The sequence below is a fragment of the Barbus barbus genome (assembly GCF_936440315.1).
Source record: "Barbus barbus genome assembly, chromosome: 14".
In the NCBI taxonomy this organism is placed as follows: Eukaryota; Metazoa; Chordata; class Actinopteri; order Cypriniformes; family Cyprinidae; genus Barbus; species Barbus barbus.
This window is the reverse complement of record NC_136742.1, coordinates 21659289-21677660: the sequence shown is the minus strand read 5'-3', so window position 1 is coordinate 21677660 and position 18372 is coordinate 21659289. Positions and strand designations below refer to the sequence as shown.

The window sequence follows — 18372 nt, the reverse complement described above, 5'->3', positions numbered from 1 at the left end:
TGTTACAGTTAGCTGTTATTTGTTTTTTGGCTTGTCATTTATTAATAATTGCTTTTTGGACTGAAATGTCTGGAGCATATGCACAAGCTGCTAATCATTTAGCTCAGAAAATTGAAGTTTGGACTGCAGGCTATGGCATAACTTAAATAAGTGTGTGACTTTGGAATAGGCTATGCAATTATATTACTGCATGGAAAAAGAGAGTTAAATGCCTTTATAATAAATAATTTAGCTCTAAATGTATTACAATAATAATGTATTTTTAGATCATATTTTTAAATAAAAATGTGAATAATTTTGGCTATTTTCACTGATTTACTCTTTGCATGCATGTAGGATAGTAGATAAAATTGATCTTAAACCTTACCTGCTTTCTCAAAAATAAATGATCAGCTGTGCTTACATGTGCTTAACTAAAGAAAACAGAAGCATTATGCTGTTTGAATTTATTTCAGGTTAATTTGCATGACTGCATCTTATGTGCTTTGGGAAAACAAAACTTTTTTTTTTTTTACATTTCTTCAATTTACAACAAGGAAAACAGCAAATCAAATTTCCTTTGCATTTCAAACCTCATGAATCTAGAAATTAAATACATTTATTATGTAAAGTTAGTGACTTGTTCTTGTGACTTGCATCTTCCCATGCAATTATTTCAATTTGGTGCTCTAGAAGGCTTTGAAAAGTTGGTTGGGTAGATAGCCGAGATGAAGGAAGGAAGTTTGTGCCTCTCTCTCCAGATTTGCCAGTTCTTGTACGGTAGGGGCCAGTAGATCCACATGTCCCTTATAGAGACCACCTGGGGTGTGTGACACGAAATAGATACAGAGATAAGTAACAGATACAATAAAAGGAAGCACACAAGTAGGACACCTGAGAGATATAGGTACTCACCCCCTGTAGTCCTGCGCTGCCCATAAGTCACTTTGCCATCAAATTCATCCAGAGGTACTTTGATGTCAGGTTCACACTGAGTAATGGTGCATTTCAGATGTTCCTCGATTTCTGACAACAACTGAAATGGAAAATAATTGAAATAAGTGTAGCTCAAATCTTCTTTATGTCATGTAAATTTATTGAGTGTGTTCTCACCTCTTTCTCGTTGTACCAAATAGTACATCCTCCATTCTCTTTGAGTCTGGTGTTATAGCAGCCTTTTCCTCTGTTGGGACAAACGTGGTACCACACCTGTGCGTATCCCACACAGACACACAATTAACACATGAACACATTACATTTCTACATCAACAGTTCTGCTTTACTACCAACTTACCTTCTCTTTCTCCATAGCAACCAGTGATATAGCCAAACCCATCCTGTGATGACATCACAAATATCAATGAATGATTAAAATGTAAATGCAGACTAATGATACAAGATAAATGCTGGCTGTTACTTGTCCGCTCTGCCGACTCTTCCAATGCGATGAACATAGTTCTGCTTCTCATCTGGTAGCGTCACATTTATCACTGCAAAACAGAAAAGAATACTGCACTTTGTGTTTTTGAAGTCAGTTTTGTTTTTCCCCCCAATCCAATCATATTGCAATCATTGGCATATCCATCTGTTCATTAATTATTTTTTATAATAATGTATTAAAAACATTTTTTATAAAATAAAATAATTTAGAATCATTTTACTACTATAATAAATGTAATAGTATTCTTTGTTTTATTAAATAAATCATTAGTGTTATTTGTATTATTGTTATGATTAACAGTATATATTTAATTATTAAAAATACATTTTATTAATATAATTTAATAGTATTATTTATTTAGTTTTATTGTTTAATATATTATTATTATTAAAGGAATGCATGTTTCTATAGTTGTAGTCTAATGATTTAGTTATTATTGTGAAAAAAAAAAAAAACTACAAATGATAACAAAAAAAATATCTGCATTTTGGTTGTAGGAAACGTAAAAAAAAAACAAAAAAAAAAAAACACAATTGTGAAGGTAATTTCAGAAAACAGAAATTCTTCTTTCTTACCATAAGGAACACCATGAATATCGATTCCTCTAGCAGCCACATCTGTGCAAATCAGAAACTTAACTTCCTGTTTCTAAAGTAGGATAATGAAAGGATACTTCAATAGATTGACTATTATCAGAAAATGTATTCAAATAAATAAAAAGAATATATACAATTTTTAATTCCATTTTTCTTTACCTTGAATCGCTCCAAGTTATATTTGCGTTCATTTGGTTTCCTGTCGCCATGAAGACAGACACAAGAAAACTGGTGTCCTTTCTTGTCTGGACCTGTAGGAAAAGCCAAATGTCTGCATCCAGACTTGATGGCATATAATGGCTGTAAGATAATGAATCTAAGAGCCCGAGCTGTGTGCTCGCCTCACCTCCTCCCTGTTTGATTAAGTACTGTTCCATATTGTCACAGTCAATCTTTGTCCTGCAGAAGATGATGGCCTGATCCATCTTATGCTCCTTAATGGCTCTGATCGCATACTCTCCCTTCAGAATCTTAATGGCCTCTGACCACATCTCTGATAAAGCCATATAACATGATTCACTGCAAGACCTTCATATCAGACCAAGTCAAAATCCTTTTGAAATGTTCACAATTGATAATATGAACCTGGAAATATTCAGATATTTCACCATAATGTTCTTAATGGCAGGCAGTTCTTACCTGGAGTATTGGCTCCAGGTCGTGTCTCATCCTTGGTATGAACTTCATCAGTCTGTGAAGACACAACATCAGTGATTTACACTTTTACAACATTCTGAAGTTTAAAAAGGCAGAATGAAGCGAGACCTTTGCTAGTGTTAAATATATGTACCCTAATGTGGTTCTTCCCCAGTCTCTCCCAAAGCCTGTCAATTTTTGGGTTGACTGGCACCACCACGTGATGGACCGTTTCTGGTACAGAATCTTCTCCCTTCAGATCCACCCATGTTGGGAAATGCATGATCTTCTCCGAGAGCTTCTTCACATCAAAAGAATGCAGTGTAGCAGAGCAAACTATCACCTACAACATACAGTAATTCATTCATGAAGAACTGCAGCTGAAAACTCTATGGAAAGTAGAAAGCTAGAGCTTTGATCACCTGGAGTCTTTTGCCATCTGAAGTGACCTGTGGGATCTGGTTGTAGACCCTCATGATGAAGTCAGTGTAGCCAGCGGAGAGGAGTCCATCCTGAACACATTTATTCAGTCAGAAATCACAGTTTTTTTAATGCACTTTCCTCTATGCTCAGATAAATGTAACCTAAAATCTAGACAAACTTTTACAAAATGAGGTACAAGTTAAAATTACAGTAAAATCAACAGCATGTCCCAATTTATGCTGTCAACAGAACTTGTAGTTAAGCTAAAGTGTTCCTTTAATGCTAAAACTGTACAGAGTTTTATAAATTGAAGCGTTCAACATACACACTCATCTAGCACCAGGAAACGGACTTGGGAAAGATCCAGCTTTCCTGTGGATATGAGATCATCCAGTCTGCCTGGGGTCCCAACCACAATATCAACCTAAAAGGACAATGAAGTGATAACAAATGATAAATACAAAAAGATGACTAAATTCTGTATTACGGTCTAGGGCAAGGGTCTTTTTCAGTCCAAGACCACTTTGTAGATAGAAAAAGAGAGAAAGCAGGGACAAGGGATATATATGTTATAAAATTGAGTGTTGCCTTATTAAACCTGGTCTGTTATAACTTTTGTGTACCATATTGATATATTTGAAATCTGTTACAATGCTTTGAAAAGCTATCATAATCATTATTGTACAATTTTGAACATTGAAGTTATATCTATATATAGTTTTCATTTTATACAGTACCATTCAAAACTTAGTCAGTTTTCAGAGTCAGTTTCTTTAATGTTTATGAAGTCTCTCATGCTATGTTTGTATTTTAAAATGTGATTTATTCCTGTAATGTCAAAGCAGCCATTACTCCAGTCCTCAATGTCACACGATCCTTCAGAAATCATTATAATATGCTGATTTGGTGATCAAGAAACATTATCAGCAATGTTGGAAACAGTTTTACTGCTTAAGATTTTAGTAGAAAATATTTTAAATATTAGAAAATGTGTTCAATAGAAAGTGCAAAAGAACAGTATTTATTTGAAATATAAATCTTTTGTAACATTATAAATGTCTTTACAGTCGCTTTTGATCGATTCTATGCATCCTTGCTGAATAAAAGAATGAAGTAGTAAATATATTAAAAAAATCGTTCAACCCTAACTTTGGAACATTAGTGTTTATTTAATTTAGCATTAAAGATCATTTAGTCTTTCACAAAATAATATTTTGAGATAAAAAAAAAAAAAAAAGACCACCAGTTTAAGATTTGTACACTTACTCCGCTTTCTAAAATGGAAAGCTGTTCTTTAGCAGCCACTCCTCCGATGATCAGAAGATCCCTGCAAAAACATCATGATGTTCAGTTAACTCCAAACCTCTCAATGGATGCTACAATAATGAAACTCACTGCAGCTCACCTCAGTTTGGGGTTATCCACATACTTCTTGCACTGGTTGACATTATTGAGGGTTTGTTCAGCCAGCTCTTTAGATGGCTCAATGATGAGAGCTCTGGGGGCGTTAGAACTGGATTTGACCTGACTCACTTTAGCACTGCCTGAGGACAAATACACATGACAGACAGAATGCAAGGAAACATTAATACAAGCCCTGCAGGCAGTGAAAAATTAATGTGGTTTGAAGCTCACCTGTCTGGCTGGATTTGACCACATGACCGTCTGAAGCCTGGTTCAGGGTCACATATCCATCTTTAGGTTGGTTTTTGAAAGGTTCATCACCGAAGTTGAATTTCAGTTCAGCATTCTGGGTTTGATTGACATAAACATGTATTTTAAGAAAAGCTGTTTTGAAATAGAAATGTTACGTAGCATCATAAAGCTGTGTATGGGTCAGATACCTTCAGCACACAGGAAGCAAAGAAGGGCTGGTTTTTCTGCTGTGGAGGGATCTCAAAAGCCAGACCCAGATCATTACCTGTGAAAGACAAACAGGAATCAAATATAGTGGTTTCCATTTGCATTAAAGGTGCGCAGTATACTGATATATAAAAAAAAAAAAAACGTGACACACGACCATTCAGAAATTTGGGGATGTAAGGTATTTCTCTATTGCTCACCATTTGTTTGGTCATATATGATTTGAAACATTTGAGAAGGTAATCATTTTTTTAACAGAATTATAAAAAAAAAAAAAAAATCATTTTAAATAGAATTTGTATTTGAAATAGAAATCTTCTGTAACACTCTAAATGCCGTCATATTTTATCAATTAATTTCATTCTTGCTGCATAAAATAAGTAAAGAAATAAGTAAATCTTACTGACCCAGTGAGGTAGCATATAACACGATTTTATTAATTATTTTATATATTTTGCATTTTTAATTTAGATGACAATTCAGCATAGCTTTGCATAGCGTGACGACATGCTTCATTAAATTAATTCACTAAAACATTTCAAAAGCTTAAATTAAAAACAAGCCTTACCATTTTTAGAAAATGACACTTGGCCTTTATCCAGATCTATGTAGCATCCGATGGTGTCGTGCATAGTGAACTCCTGGAAAAGGCATAAACCATGTTAATCTACCAAAACTTGTTGAGCGTCAAATCAAATGCCTTCATCATGCCTTACCTCTCCATAGCTATCAAACTGCTTATTGTGAGATTTCTTTCCAGTTCCCCCAAAGCCAAATCCATATTTGTCCGTTCCTAAAAGAGGGTAAAAACAGAATACCAAACATTATTATTACTGAAGTAATGACATAAACAGATCAGTATAATGAGGTCATACAGAAACATACCCAAGTCCAGTGATGCCTGGGCAGTGGACCAGCCCACCCGGCACAGCCCTTGATCATGACAAGCTACTTCATAATAATACTTCCCTAGAGAAATATAAGCAGAATAAATCTTCCCAGGAATCGTTTGGTTTTGGTTGGAAAGAAACAAAACACAAGAAAGGTGGCCTCTTACCTTTTGTGACAGCTTTGGTGGAACGACAGCCATGCCACTCTTTGAACTCTCTGCTCTGACAGCACAGGCCATCTGGACCAATAGCTGAAGGAGAATAACAAAATGTAATATAATAATTTTGTTGCAACAAAGAAGTGGAAAGAAGCTTCCAGTATCAGAATGAAGAGTTCAGAATCAAACCAGGTTAGGCCTTTCACATGTAAGAGGTAAACACTTACCAAATGCAGAACCTCTGTCATAGGGGTTCATCTGCCATTTATTGAACACTGGAAAGGACAAAAAAAATCCAAAAAGAACAATCAATAAGTCAAAACCCCAAAAAAAGTCAAATTTTTGAGAGCAAATGTCAGGAATATAGTTTCTGAAATTGCTATAGCAGTCTCAATATACTTCAGACAAGCAGGCAAATCAGATAATTGTTTTCTGGTGAATGCATTTCTTTTTGTCTTAAAGTATTATTTATATACTATTATAGTATTTTTAATATTATGAATTAGATTTTATTTTGAATTTAAATGTCATAATTCTGTGCTGCTGTCATTTTTTTTACATTTCTATTTAGCTTTAATTTACTTTTATTTCAATTTCAGTACTTTAACTTAATTTATTTCAATTAGATGCCAAGACAACATTTGTACATTGTTATTAAAACTTAAGTACATTATTATTTTATCTAATATTAATATTTTTGCTTTATTTCAATTAATTAAATTTGAATTATTTTGAAAAATCTAATATTTTTAAAGCTTTAGTTAACAATAACAACATTGTACTGTACTTTTACTGCGTGTTCAAAACAAGCCACCAAAAACAAGGTCTGTCCTCAGAAAAAATGGAAATGTACGATCACGCTATAATAATTCTTACCCATGGAACATCAATGTAAACTAAAAGAGTGGCTATAAACGTAAATAAGTTGAATACTGATATATAGATGAAGGTTTAATACCTGCTCCGCCTGTCATTACAGCACTGCGTCCCTTCTTCCCCTCCTGCTGGTCTTTAAGGGTCTCATAGACTATTTGAATGACTGGAATACTGAAGGCCTACAAGACCACATTGATTATGTTCACATTTCACTGCTCCTTTACATATAAAACAACTCTGATGTGTGTGTCATCACAGCGATCTTTATTGTTAAGTACACAGTCACAGAAAAACGTAACCCAACATTTATTAATATCAATGGCTTCACACTTACTCCAGTTTTTCCGCTCCCAGTCTCAGCAGCCTGTGAACAAACACACAGCAGGTGAGCACAGAGGTGGTGATCTCTCTCGATCTCTCTCTCTCTCTCACACACACACACACACACACACAGCACTGGACAGTGATCTCACCATGAGCACGTCTCCTCCACCCAGAATCAGTGGGATTGATTCGGCCTGAATGTCTGTTGGCAACCTGAAAGAGAGGATCAAACCTTTAACTACTTTAATAATACACAGATAACTAACTTATTAATACATCTATTATGTGCATAATAAGAAGTATTAGAGACTGATTACGTTTACATGGACATCAGTAATCTATTTATTTACCTTACTCTGAATAAGACAATATTATGATTAAGGTGTTTACATGAGTTGCTTTTAGAATAATTATTTAATGTTCCCGTTTTACATGTTATAGTGATACGTCCCCTCCATATTTCACGTATATTCGTCTTCGTGATGATGCCATATACAGTTTCATTTTTAATTTTATGAAAGCTTCAAGTGCAGTTAATTATTTGTAAGTGCATATACATATGCAAGTACAGATGACGGTGGTGTTGAAGCTCTTTTATTTGCCGTCAAACGTTTGACCACTGCCGTGTCTCCTGTCGCAAAATGCGGCGAAAAGTCCTACACGACGGTAATAATGTGATAAAGCCGTCTGTACTACACTTCGATAATGTGACTAAAATAGGAACACTCCACATGATTTGTGTTTACTTCGATTATGATTAAGGTAATCAAAAATCTCTGTTTACATGGTAGACTCTTAATCAGAGTATTGGAATTAAAATCGGAGTATTGGAATTAAAATCGGAGTATTGATGTCCATGTAAACGCAGTCACTGTCTGACTCACAGCCAGTCCATTTCTTCCACCGCCTGGGCAATTTCAGGCATCACTCCCATTTCTGGAAGGCAAAACGGCAAGATATTAAAATCGCAAATCGTTTAACCACACTCAATATATAACGAAATACACATTCTGATAGTTTTACTAAAATATCGACAGGTAAATCTCACCGCCGAACGCTGCCATGGTGTCAAACTCCTGCGAGTCTCGCCACCGGATGTAACGTGTGCTGGTTTTGACAGAGTACTGCGTAGAAAATAAAACTGTCCGTGCGGATCGTGCTTTCGCACTTTAGTTCCGCTGGTCTTGTTTTTTGTTAACAAAAGAGAGAGAGAGAGAACATTTATTTCACCACATATAACGATAAACACATTAAAACAACGTTTAGGTATGGAAACCGTTTGGAAAATAAACTATAGATAATTTGTCGGCATATTTAAAAGATCAGCGGTCCCTTAATATGTACCTCGCAGACCGCCGTAGTGTGACGTGGGCGCAGTCCAGTTCATTGAAAACATGGCAGGTGATATTATTCTAGAAGACGAAGAGGAGAATATTTTATATGATTTACTTATAAACACAGAATGGCCGCCCGAAACAGATACGCAGGTTTGTCAAAATATACGCGCTTTCTTTAACCAAACGATTATTTGCACCCGATATTAAAATATCATTAAGCAGATCAGTTCTGCGCATGTTATTTTGAGCCACGTATTCAAGTTCATCATTATCATCCAGGATTTATTTATTTGTAAATATGATTATGTAATATCATTATTGGGATTTACAACTCGTCATATATTCATTTTTTTTCTTCTGTATATTGTCAATTTTAATCACCAGCTGCAGTTTTGAGGTTCAAGTTCAAACTTCAGAACTATTGATTAAACAGCCTGATGACAGCTGATAAAAATGATATCATTCATAGATTATGTGTTTGTGTTTTATTTTCAGCTGCGTGGACTGAAGGAACACAACTCTTCAATCGTTGCAAAGGCAGTAACAGGTATGAAGTGCAGAAATGAGATGCAGCACATGTGAAGATGTTTGCAAGATGCCATGTTTATTAATGCAAACAGAATATGTCTCAGAAGTTTGGTAAAACGTGATTGTAATTTCTAGGTAGGCAGCTCACATGTTTCTTTCCAAATCAGCTTTGCAGAGAACAGTATGAGTGTTTATTTGGCAGATGTGTTTATATCTGAATAATACAAGAGCTGATTGTAATCACATCTCATTTAGTGATTTTAGTCCAAATCAAGTTGTTTATAAATCTACTTATATTAGATTATTTGTGTTTTAAATGGGGATTAGTTTGTTTTTACACATGAGAAATATTTGATCTACTTATGCACTTCTTTCTTTTTTTTTTTAATAGAACTTTTTATTCAACTGATGCTTTGTTTTGCAGTTTTTTTGGTGATTTTGCTCATTATATTCGGTGTTATAATGTTATTTATATATATAATTATAGTTCTGAATTAGTGTTTTTATTAACATATTCTGTTTTAATTTGAGTTTTAGGGTAAGTTTTAACAGTTTTCTTTTTTTCACTTTTATTTCAAAGACAATTTTTAATAGTTTTAGTTAAACACACACACACACACAGAGAGAAAGAGAGATTATATATCCAGAATCTGTATAAACTGGTTTGCATTACCCAACAATTGCACTGCTGCCTTAACTTGTTACACAGATTATTGAATAATAGTCGAAATATTGTGTCTTTACAGGGCCCTTCAGATTTATTCTGCACTACCTTTGGTACAGGTGAGATATTTTCTCTGAGTTTTATATTTTACAGTGACGTATACGGTAGCTGCGTATTTAGAATTTGTAACAGATAGTGATTCTCCCATATTTAAATAATTAGACATGAAGATATAACAGTACCTTTTACAAGTTTGGGGTAGATAAGATTTTTAAATGTTTCTCATGCTCACCAAGGCTACATTTATTTGATCAAAAGTATAGTAAAATTATTACAACTGTTATCATCTATTTTAATATACTTTAAAATGTAATTTTTGATGGCATAGCTTAAGTTTCTGACCTCAAAGTTTTGAATGGCAGTGTATATCATTAATATATCAAGGTAACAAAGTAGCAAGTTATTCTCAGTGCCTGTAAAATTTCAGCAGCTGTTAGTGTTTGTGTGAGTTTCTGCATTTGTTCTGCATTTCAGCCCTTCCAGTTCAACTCTGCCACCTGGACTGGTTCACCTTGCAACCAAACAATTGAACTGGCAATTGGTGCTGGCAAGGTAATACCTCCAGTATCTGACATACTGTATACAAGCTTTTCAGAGAGTTTGAGTCAGTCTATTCCAGGCAGGTTCATCTGCAGTGTAAAAAGCTCTTTTGCACTTGAAGCTTCAGCATTTGCTGCATATTGATCATCCACACCTCATTGACTCTGCATTGCTAAATTGTATAATGTGTCTCACCAAAAATCATTGTGTTTTGCCCCCTAATTTAGACTCTTTTGTGTATAGAGTTGTTTTAGGTTCATTATAACCGCAACAACACTGTTTTCTTGGATTTTCAAGAAATAATTGGTTTGTGTGTTTTGGTTCTTGCGAGAGATCCAAATTTAATTAAACGTCTGTTTGTGGAAGCAAGCCATGTAATCTCAATCAAACTCATTTTTCCTTCACTGTTCTACTTGTTCCTGCCAGTTATCTAGTTATGTAAAACAGTGCAATACAAGCAGAGACAGCAAGCTTTAATTAGCTATTGATTTCCAGATGGAAGACAACATTCTCTGTTTTAGAAATGTTTATTTTTGGCCCCATGTTTGCTTACACAGTCATTCTGTCTTCTTTTTCCCCATTTTGTTTTTTTCCCTTCCAGTAATGGGAAGCTCCTGGCTGTGGTCCAGGACCAATGCGTGGAAATTAGGTAATTCTGCACATCGATTGGAATTGTTTGCCCTTTCTGTAATTGGTTAATTTTTCACACTCTTGTCTCAGGTGCTGTTCAGCTAAGCAAAGCTACTTCTGAGATTGATGATTTGGTGCAGATGATGCATTTTTAAATATTTGTGTGTTTTCATGTACAATTCAGTTTCAGTAGGTATGATTTATTTCTCTTGGCACCAGCTAATCCGCTCGCGCAGAAATGAAAGTGTCACGCTTCAGGGTCTAAGTAATTCACAGACTGATGTTCTGAAAACAACCTCTGAACATCAAATTGCTTAATCTAAAAAAATCTATAGTTTTTCCACATTCTCCTATATTTGCTTACTGAGGCTGATGGGATCTCAAAACACTCCCGTGTATTTATCAACATGCTTCTAATGGGCTTCTTGTGCTCTTTCAGGTCAGCTAGAGACGACTTTGGATCCATTATAGGAAAATGCCAAGGTACAGTAAACATTTAGTTTTTTTGGTTATGCCAGGCCATTTCCCCAGATTATTTACAAAATTAGTTGCATTTAACAGAAAGTTCCTGTGAATTTTGACTTTTCCAGCAAATATTTGATGATTTCACTTTTAAAAAAGCCAAAAATCCAAAAATGTTCTCAGCATTGGAACCTAAAACCGTTATAAACCATTATTAATTGGGTGATGTATATTGTGTTTAGAAATGTAATAAAAATGTAACTGGGTGTTAGGATGTGTGTGTGTGTGTGTGTGTGTGTATATGTACATGAATATTCTCCCTATCTTTGAGTGCGGTTTCAAAGATTGATATGTGCCACTTTGTGTTTCCAGTCTTTGGTTAAATAGGCTGTTTTACTTGTTATTCTCTTCCCTGCTCTATATTTTTATAGCTTTAAATTTGCGTTGAATATTTTATGAGCAATATCATTCAGAGACTAGGCCTGCAGACATGCAAGTCTGCTTTCAGTTCACTTTCATTCGTAATGTCTTAGTTCATTTCAAGAAGATTTGCATTCAGCCAATATCATCTATAAAGGCGGAATTTCCAGTGGTGTGAAGTATATGTAATGATGTGTTTGATTATTTCGCATAGTCTTTTGTGCTGTATATTCACGCTTCTTTCTTTAATTTTTTCCTCTTTCGTCTTGAGGAGCAGAATGTGATGTTTTAGATGTACCAGATACATGTGTGTTCTGTGCTTTAACCCTGATGGGAATGCTTTTCTCATCTCTGCACATAAGAGTCAGTGCATGTACATTCTCAGTCATTCATTAAAAAGTCATCTGTGTGTAAATTAATCTCTTTTAGTGAATGAAGTGTGAGTTAAGAGCATCAGATGAGAAAGAAAAATAATAAGCAGTGATATGTATCTATAGAAAATTAAAACTGATTTATGCTGTCAGTTATGTCTATCAACCATCATCTGCTACTTGCATTTGCAGAAAGGCAGGACGTTAGGGTGAATGGTACTTTAATTCTAAATATTAAAATTATTTATATAAATAATACTGCTAACCAGTATATGGCTGTTATTAAAACTCTATACTAAATAAATAATTTATATAATAATTAGATATTTTTATTTACATATTTTAGTCATTTAGCAGATGCTTTTATCAAAAGCGAATTACAAATGATCACAATAGAAGCAATCAAAACCAACAAAAGAGCAATAATATGCTATGACAAGTCTCTAATTAACAATAAAACACACAGAAGTCAAAAAAATTATTGGTACAGTTGAATTTAGGGATCATAATATTAGAATGTACAGTATTGAAAATGTGTGTTTTTTTTAGATGCTATAAGGATTACATTTAACAGTGTTAGTAAAAAACAACAACACACATATAGGTTTTTAGCCAGGAATAATGTACCCATATATAATGCATCCCTAACACAAATGTGCGTAGTGCAGCATGAGTCATCATTATTTTTTGGTCCAGGAATAGAAAAATGAACAAGTAGATGACGTGATTGATGACGTGACACATCCTGTCATATGGTGTCACCACCAAATGCTAATAATTAATAAGTGAATGCAAGCCAGCACAAACCAGTAGAGATCAGCAGCATTCAGCCCAAACTGAAATCATGAGTTGGTTACAATGAATGGCTGCTCTGTTTTGCATCCAAATGCAATTAGCGAGTCCCTCAGGTTTGTTTCTTGTTGCGAGAGCTCAAAGTGACTCAGCTGTCTTTGCGCTTTCAGTCTCAGGGAGACATTTTTATAGCAAGTACGCGCTCAACTGGGTGGCTTTGCTGACCTGGTATATTTCCTTTCTCAAAAAAAAAAAGTACTGTTTTTTTTTCCCCTCTCTTTTATTCAAATGAGATTTACGGTGTGCGAATCTACCCAGATAGCATACAGTACGCGTATCCCACAAATTCAGGCATATTGGCCCCGGCGTTCATCTTAGATTAATTAGCTTTTAACAGCTGAGTGGTGATTTATGGACCCTGCTTAAGCGTTTCCCCTACCGATATTTATCTTGCTAAGTGCCATCGTTCATTGTGAATTATTGAATCTTTCTCTCCCGATATTTCTGTGCATTTCTACCTGAATAGAAATCGCCAGCTTGTGTTTCCAACACCTCAGGGGTCGGATTGATGATAAGGTTGCTATGGCAACCGCTTGCTTTGATGTGCAATGCGCCACGGTGTGCGTCTGATCTCAGCGGTGCAGCTCGGACCAAAGCCAAAATGTTTTTAATCAAAGGTCTGCTTTATTAACCCCCTCTTGTCTGATGAACGCTAGTTGGATGGTCTCGGTGTGTAGTCCGCAGGAGGCTGTGGGGATGAAATGGTTGCTAGGCCCTGAAGCTGTTGTATCATGCGACTGGTGTTTAAGTGATACTTTAGTGTTTAAGTATACAGATTTTATCACGCTGGGCTTTGAACTTTAATTGAAAAGCCTTGGGCTCATCCTGCACCGAATCGGGTGCTGTTTGACTGCGGTGCAACGGTTTGAAGGCTGATCGCTCTGTGTTTTGCTCACTGTTGACCGTGGAGGTTGTTAAAACTAAATTTAGCTTGGCTGATGCTGAATTGACTGATTTTTAAAACCGTGCCATAATTTTATTGATTTTTCATCCACCTGAAATATAAGAGCACGTGTTTGGCAGACAGAAGGAGGAGAGAGATGGATCGGAAAATTGGGCTCAGGAATGTGAGAAAGTTAAATTGTTTCAATCAGTTCATAACAAAAAAATATTTTTTTTTTATTGTGGAAAGGCACCTTCTGTGATTGGGAGCATAAATTATTGTCAGTAGAATTAATCTATTTTTTCACTCTTTTTTTTTTTCCCCTCAGGTCTCTTACTTTATTCAAAAATACATATAATAATGACATTCATACTTTTACATATGGGGACTTGAATACATCTTTTTAATTTCTGTGTTTAAAATGACCGTTATGAAAATATTTTAACAAATTATATTAAGCTTTCTTTAGACTACCGTTCAAAAGTTTGGGGACAGTAAGGTGTATATATATTTTTTTTTACATGTTCTTCTGAACTTACTAATATATTAATCCAGAAAAAGGTGTCACCGGTTTTTACAAAAATATAAAGCAACTGCTTTCAACATTGATAATAATCAGAAATGTTTCTTGAACACCAAATCAGTATTAAAATGATTTCTGAAGGATCATATGACACTGAAGACTGGCGTAATGGCTGCTGAAAGTTCAGGTTTGCCATCACAGGAATGAATTACATTTTAAAATATATACAAATAGAAAAATATTTTTAAATTGTAATAATATAATATTTCTCAATATTACGTTTTTTTTTTTTTTCCCTGTTTTGTTTTTCAAATCAAATAAATGCAGCTTTGGTGAGCATAAGAGACTTCTTTCAAAAACATAAAAAAATCTTGCTGACCCCAAACCTTTAAACAGGATTTTCCAAATCACATGTAAATACATTTTTTACTACAGATCGTTATGTTCTCCTTCCTTCTGCAGTACCCAAGGATCCAAACCCTTACTGGCGCAGGGTAGCGTGGAGTCATGACTGTGCTCTGTTGGCATACGCTGACAGCACTGGTACAGTCCAAGTCTTTGACCTGATGGGCAGCGAACTCTTCATTATACCACCGGTATGTCACTCACCCGGTCCTTCTGTATTTCTCAACTCCTGTCATTCTCTCTCTGTCTGTCTTTTCCTCATTTATTCTCTCTCTTTCTCTCTCACACTCACACTCTTGATATTGGTTCCAGTTTCCTTGTACAGTAACTTTTTGTGCACAGTAAGAATACTCCCTTCTGTTTCAGCTGTAATGATTGGCTCCTAATGACTGAATTTCAGGCTTGTGTGGGTTTCCCTCTGGCTTTTTGCACTGCCTGGCTCTTCTCTTATTCTCTCGCTCTTTCTTTAGACCGGGTAGGCCTGACCCTCTCGAGAGTGGCCTTTCCCCACTCCGTTGCCCAAGCAAGGAACACATTTTCTGGTTCCCTTCAGCTCTAAGCCCCCGATGCCCTTGAAGGACATTTTCTGTGGAGTTGGATCAGAAAGGCAGCTCTCTTGCCCCTTTTACCATTGTCAGATTCCCCCTCATCCCTGAGGTCTCAGTCGGTCTGTTGCTGGCCTCTCTCTCTCTCTCTCTCTCTCTCTTGCTGGCTCTCATCCTCCCCCGCATTACTCTACACTCTTCCATCTCTCTGTCAGAAACTATTAGTTTAGTCTCACAAGATGCCCTCTCTCTATACCAGAGTCTGAGATTGTAATGACCTGTATGACTCCATATATTTTTGTCACTTTCAAACTCTGCTTCCATCTCTACCTCATCTTTTTGATGTCTTTCTTTTTGTCTGTCTTTCTAGGCTATGAGCTTCCCGGGAGATTTTAGTTATGCAGCAGCCGGTCTGATGTTCTTGGAATACACCGCCAGTGCCCAGTGGTCAGCAGAACTGCTGGTGATCACCTACAGCGGTCAGCTCAAGAGTTACCTGGTCAGGTACGTGTAGAGCAAGGTTGTCATTTTATACTGAGTCAAAACTATTGATTGTTTAAAAAATATGTTTGTGGACTGAAATACAATAATGCAAAGCAAGAGGTGTAAAAACGAACTGAAATAATAATAATAAAAAAAACTCTTAATGCTTAAAATAAAGCTTAATAATAAATAAGAATACCTTTATTTTATAGTATATATTAGGGGTTTAATGGTACACGTATTCTAACCAAACCATTTTGGTACGGGTCTTTCGGTTCAGTACGCATGTGTACCGAACAATACAGTATTTTTTTTTTTTTTTTTTTTTTTTCAGGAAATTCAAATAATAAATGGTGTTTTGACAGTCTTTGATGTGGCATGATAGATCGCTGTACAAATGCCTTGGAGAGCTGCTTCTGGGACGGTTCAGAAACGTGCTGGTATAAACCCAACACAGGCATTGACTAGAGTGGCCGTGATCAGCTCCGGTTCCCGTGTCTGTGACAGCGTGTCTACACTGGCCGCGCCGCAACAGCTAAAGTCTGACTACACTGGACACGACAAAAGGACCATTGAAAATCATTTGAAATTTGTGTCAATACGCCATAAATAGAATGCAGCAGCAGTTTACTGTCGGGGATTTGTCGCGCTGCATCCAGTGTAGACAGCATAATGGGTTCTATTGTATTTTGTTGCGCCGCATGTAAGCCGTGATGCGCCGCAAACTTGTGCAGAGTGGAGGGCGAGTGAACGTGATCATTCCTTCCTCTGTACTACGAGTTTTAACGCGAATAAACATGACTGAACATCTCATGCCTTATGCATTCACTCAATCAGTGTTTCAACCACGGAAAGACATCAACAAAACAGCGTTGGAATAAATTGTCACGTAGCATTTCATTTACCTCAGCGAGTCATCAGTGTCCACATCTTGTTAGTTCACTAGAGAAATGAAGTCTAGAGAGGAGCATTTCACAAAATATTACACTATATACTCATTATATTTTACTAAACCTGTTAGTCTTAATTATTTAATGTATCTTTAAATAAATCTGTTATGAAACATGCTATGACAGCCAGTGTGTAATTGAATATATTTGAAAAAATAGCCTAGAAATTGTATTATAAGTTAATTAAAAAACTGCATTGTGCAATTTATATGTTTGCATACAATTATTTTTTTTTTAGTGTTGATTATCTATTTAAAAATAAATAGTAATTAAATTTAAGTTTGGGTTAAGTTGTTAGGCCTAATTGTAACCTTAATATGTAAAAGGGCTCCCTATATTTTTAAGCTGAGGTAGATTTTAATCACTAAGAAAATTTAAACTATAACTGAATGTATTTAAAGAGAGAGCAATATGTTCAGTAAACCACTGTTTATTTAAAAAAAAAAAATCTCCCCTTCTGTATCGCAATCATACCGAATATATATATAAAGTAATCAACAAAATGAATAGTTGTTTATTATATATAAGTATGTGTTGTTTTTTGTATTATATTGTATGTGTTTTGTGTATGTGTATATATAATTTAATACATATCAAAATATATATTAAAGACTTTATCTACATTTAGCAACAATTTCAATTATATTTAAAATGAATAATATTTAAATAAAGGAAAAAATCGAAATGCTGGTGGAGAGTAACCAATCCAAAACAATATTAATGTTGATGGAGAGTAACCTGTTCATGCAAAGACAGACGTTTTCTGACAAAGAAAATGATATCATATGATACATGAAATAGCCAAGAAAGTCAGAGAAGTGGGTTAAAGGTTTGTGGGTATTTGCTGAGAAAGCACAAACCTAATCTTTAAACATCATTCTCAAGGACCATCTGATGCACATTGCTGACAAAAATGGCAAGAGTTTGCCAACAAGGCAAGCTAGAATCTTAACGGATGGGCTTATGCTATTTTTAGCCTGGTATTTAAATCATAAGGTTGCAATGGGGGTCAGACTTTGTGCCAATCATCAAGAGTTTGGGAGGACATGGCAGGATAAGAAAGCATCAATCCTTCTCACTGTCTTTAAGGAGTGTTATGGGATGTTAGATAGTAGAGTATTTGTGTCGTAATACATGGCTCAAATGTTGTAGGATATTGGAACAAGACCACCAGAGAAGATTCTGATGATTCAGATACTCTTACCTAATTTCCTCTGACTCTTTCAGGGCCAGATATTTTGCAACTAAACCCAAAAGCCCGCGTCTTTTGTTTATCTCTGTACTGAGGGGCTTAGCTTTGAGTATTAATGAAATGGCCTGCAGTTTCCAGTTTGTAATTCTCTGTTTAATCAGTCAGCTCAAGTTTTCAAAGTTTCCATCGTCTGTTTGCGAGAGTAATGGTGGATGAAAAAAATCTGCTTCATTCTCCTCAAAAACTATGCTATAGGCTTTGAAGCTCTGAAGAAAGCTTTTTCTTGTTCTCTCCCTCATGTTGTTGAATGGACGTGTTTGCATTTGCATTACTTTGAGGAA

General features: G+C 35.5%; 3 protein-coding genes across 4 annotated transcripts in view; 2 read left to right on the top strand and 1 right to left on the bottom strand.

The window, feature by feature from the left end:
- Positions 1–18372, top strand: part of LOC306879751 (enhancer of rudimentary homolog) — a 1222178-nt gene that overhangs the window by 194794 nt on the left and 1009012 nt on the right. The gene's annotated exons all lie outside the window — the stretch shown is intronic.
- LOC306880155 (ATP-dependent RNA helicase DDX1-like) lies at positions 430–8310 on the bottom strand. The gene is made up of 26 exons (XM_079433485.1): positions 8235–8310; positions 8071–8122; positions 7336–7399; positions 7197–7226; positions 6945–7041; positions 6214–6261; positions 5996–6079; positions 5824–5907; positions 5655–5731; positions 5507–5579; positions 4920–4996; positions 4711–4825; positions 4481–4619; positions 4342–4402; positions 3401–3499; positions 3075–3164; positions 2807–2995; positions 2656–2707; positions 2363–2509; positions 2176–2267; positions 1996–2068; positions 1397–1469; positions 1274–1316; positions 1093–1188; positions 895–1015; positions 430–799 (listed from the first exon to the last, which is right to left on the bottom strand). Exons 1-26 carry the CDS (start codon positions 8248–8250, stop codon positions 669–671), a joined length of 2223 nt encoding a protein of 740 aa, XP_079289611.1. The 5' UTR covers positions 8251–8310; the 3' UTR covers positions 430–668.
- The window catches only part of LOC306879746 (NBAS subunit of NRZ tethering complex), a 199484-nt gene continuing 189645 nt past the window's right edge, over positions 8534–18372 (top strand). For both annotated transcript variants that reach the window (XM_079432914.1, XM_079432913.1), the window contains exons 1-8: positions 8534–8673; positions 9019–9070; positions 9798–9834; positions 10250–10327; positions 10917–10964; positions 11385–11428; positions 14919–15052; positions 15777–15910. In XM_079432914.1, coding sequence (XP_079289040.1) covers positions 8581–8673; positions 9019–9070; positions 9798–9834; positions 10250–10327; positions 10917–10964; positions 11385–11428; positions 14919–15052; positions 15777–15910 — 620 coding nt within the window. In that variant the 5' untranslated portion in view covers positions 8534–8580. The remainder of the gene's footprint in view (positions 8674–9018; positions 9071–9797; positions 9835–10249; positions 10328–10916; positions 10965–11384; positions 11429–14918; positions 15053–15776; positions 15911–18372) is intronic.

Excerpts from the sequence above, each read along its gene's own strand:
- LOC306880155 (XM_079433485.1), bottom strand. Across the intron at positions 3,500-4,341 it reads TTTCCATTTTAGAAAGCGGA|GTTGATATTGTGGTTGGGAC; the intron begins GTAAGTGTACAA and ends TTGTCCTTTTAG. Across the intron at positions 800-894 it reads GCAGCGCAGGACTACAGGGG|GTGGTCTCTATAAGGGACAT; the intron begins GTGAGTACCTAT and ends CACACACCCCAG.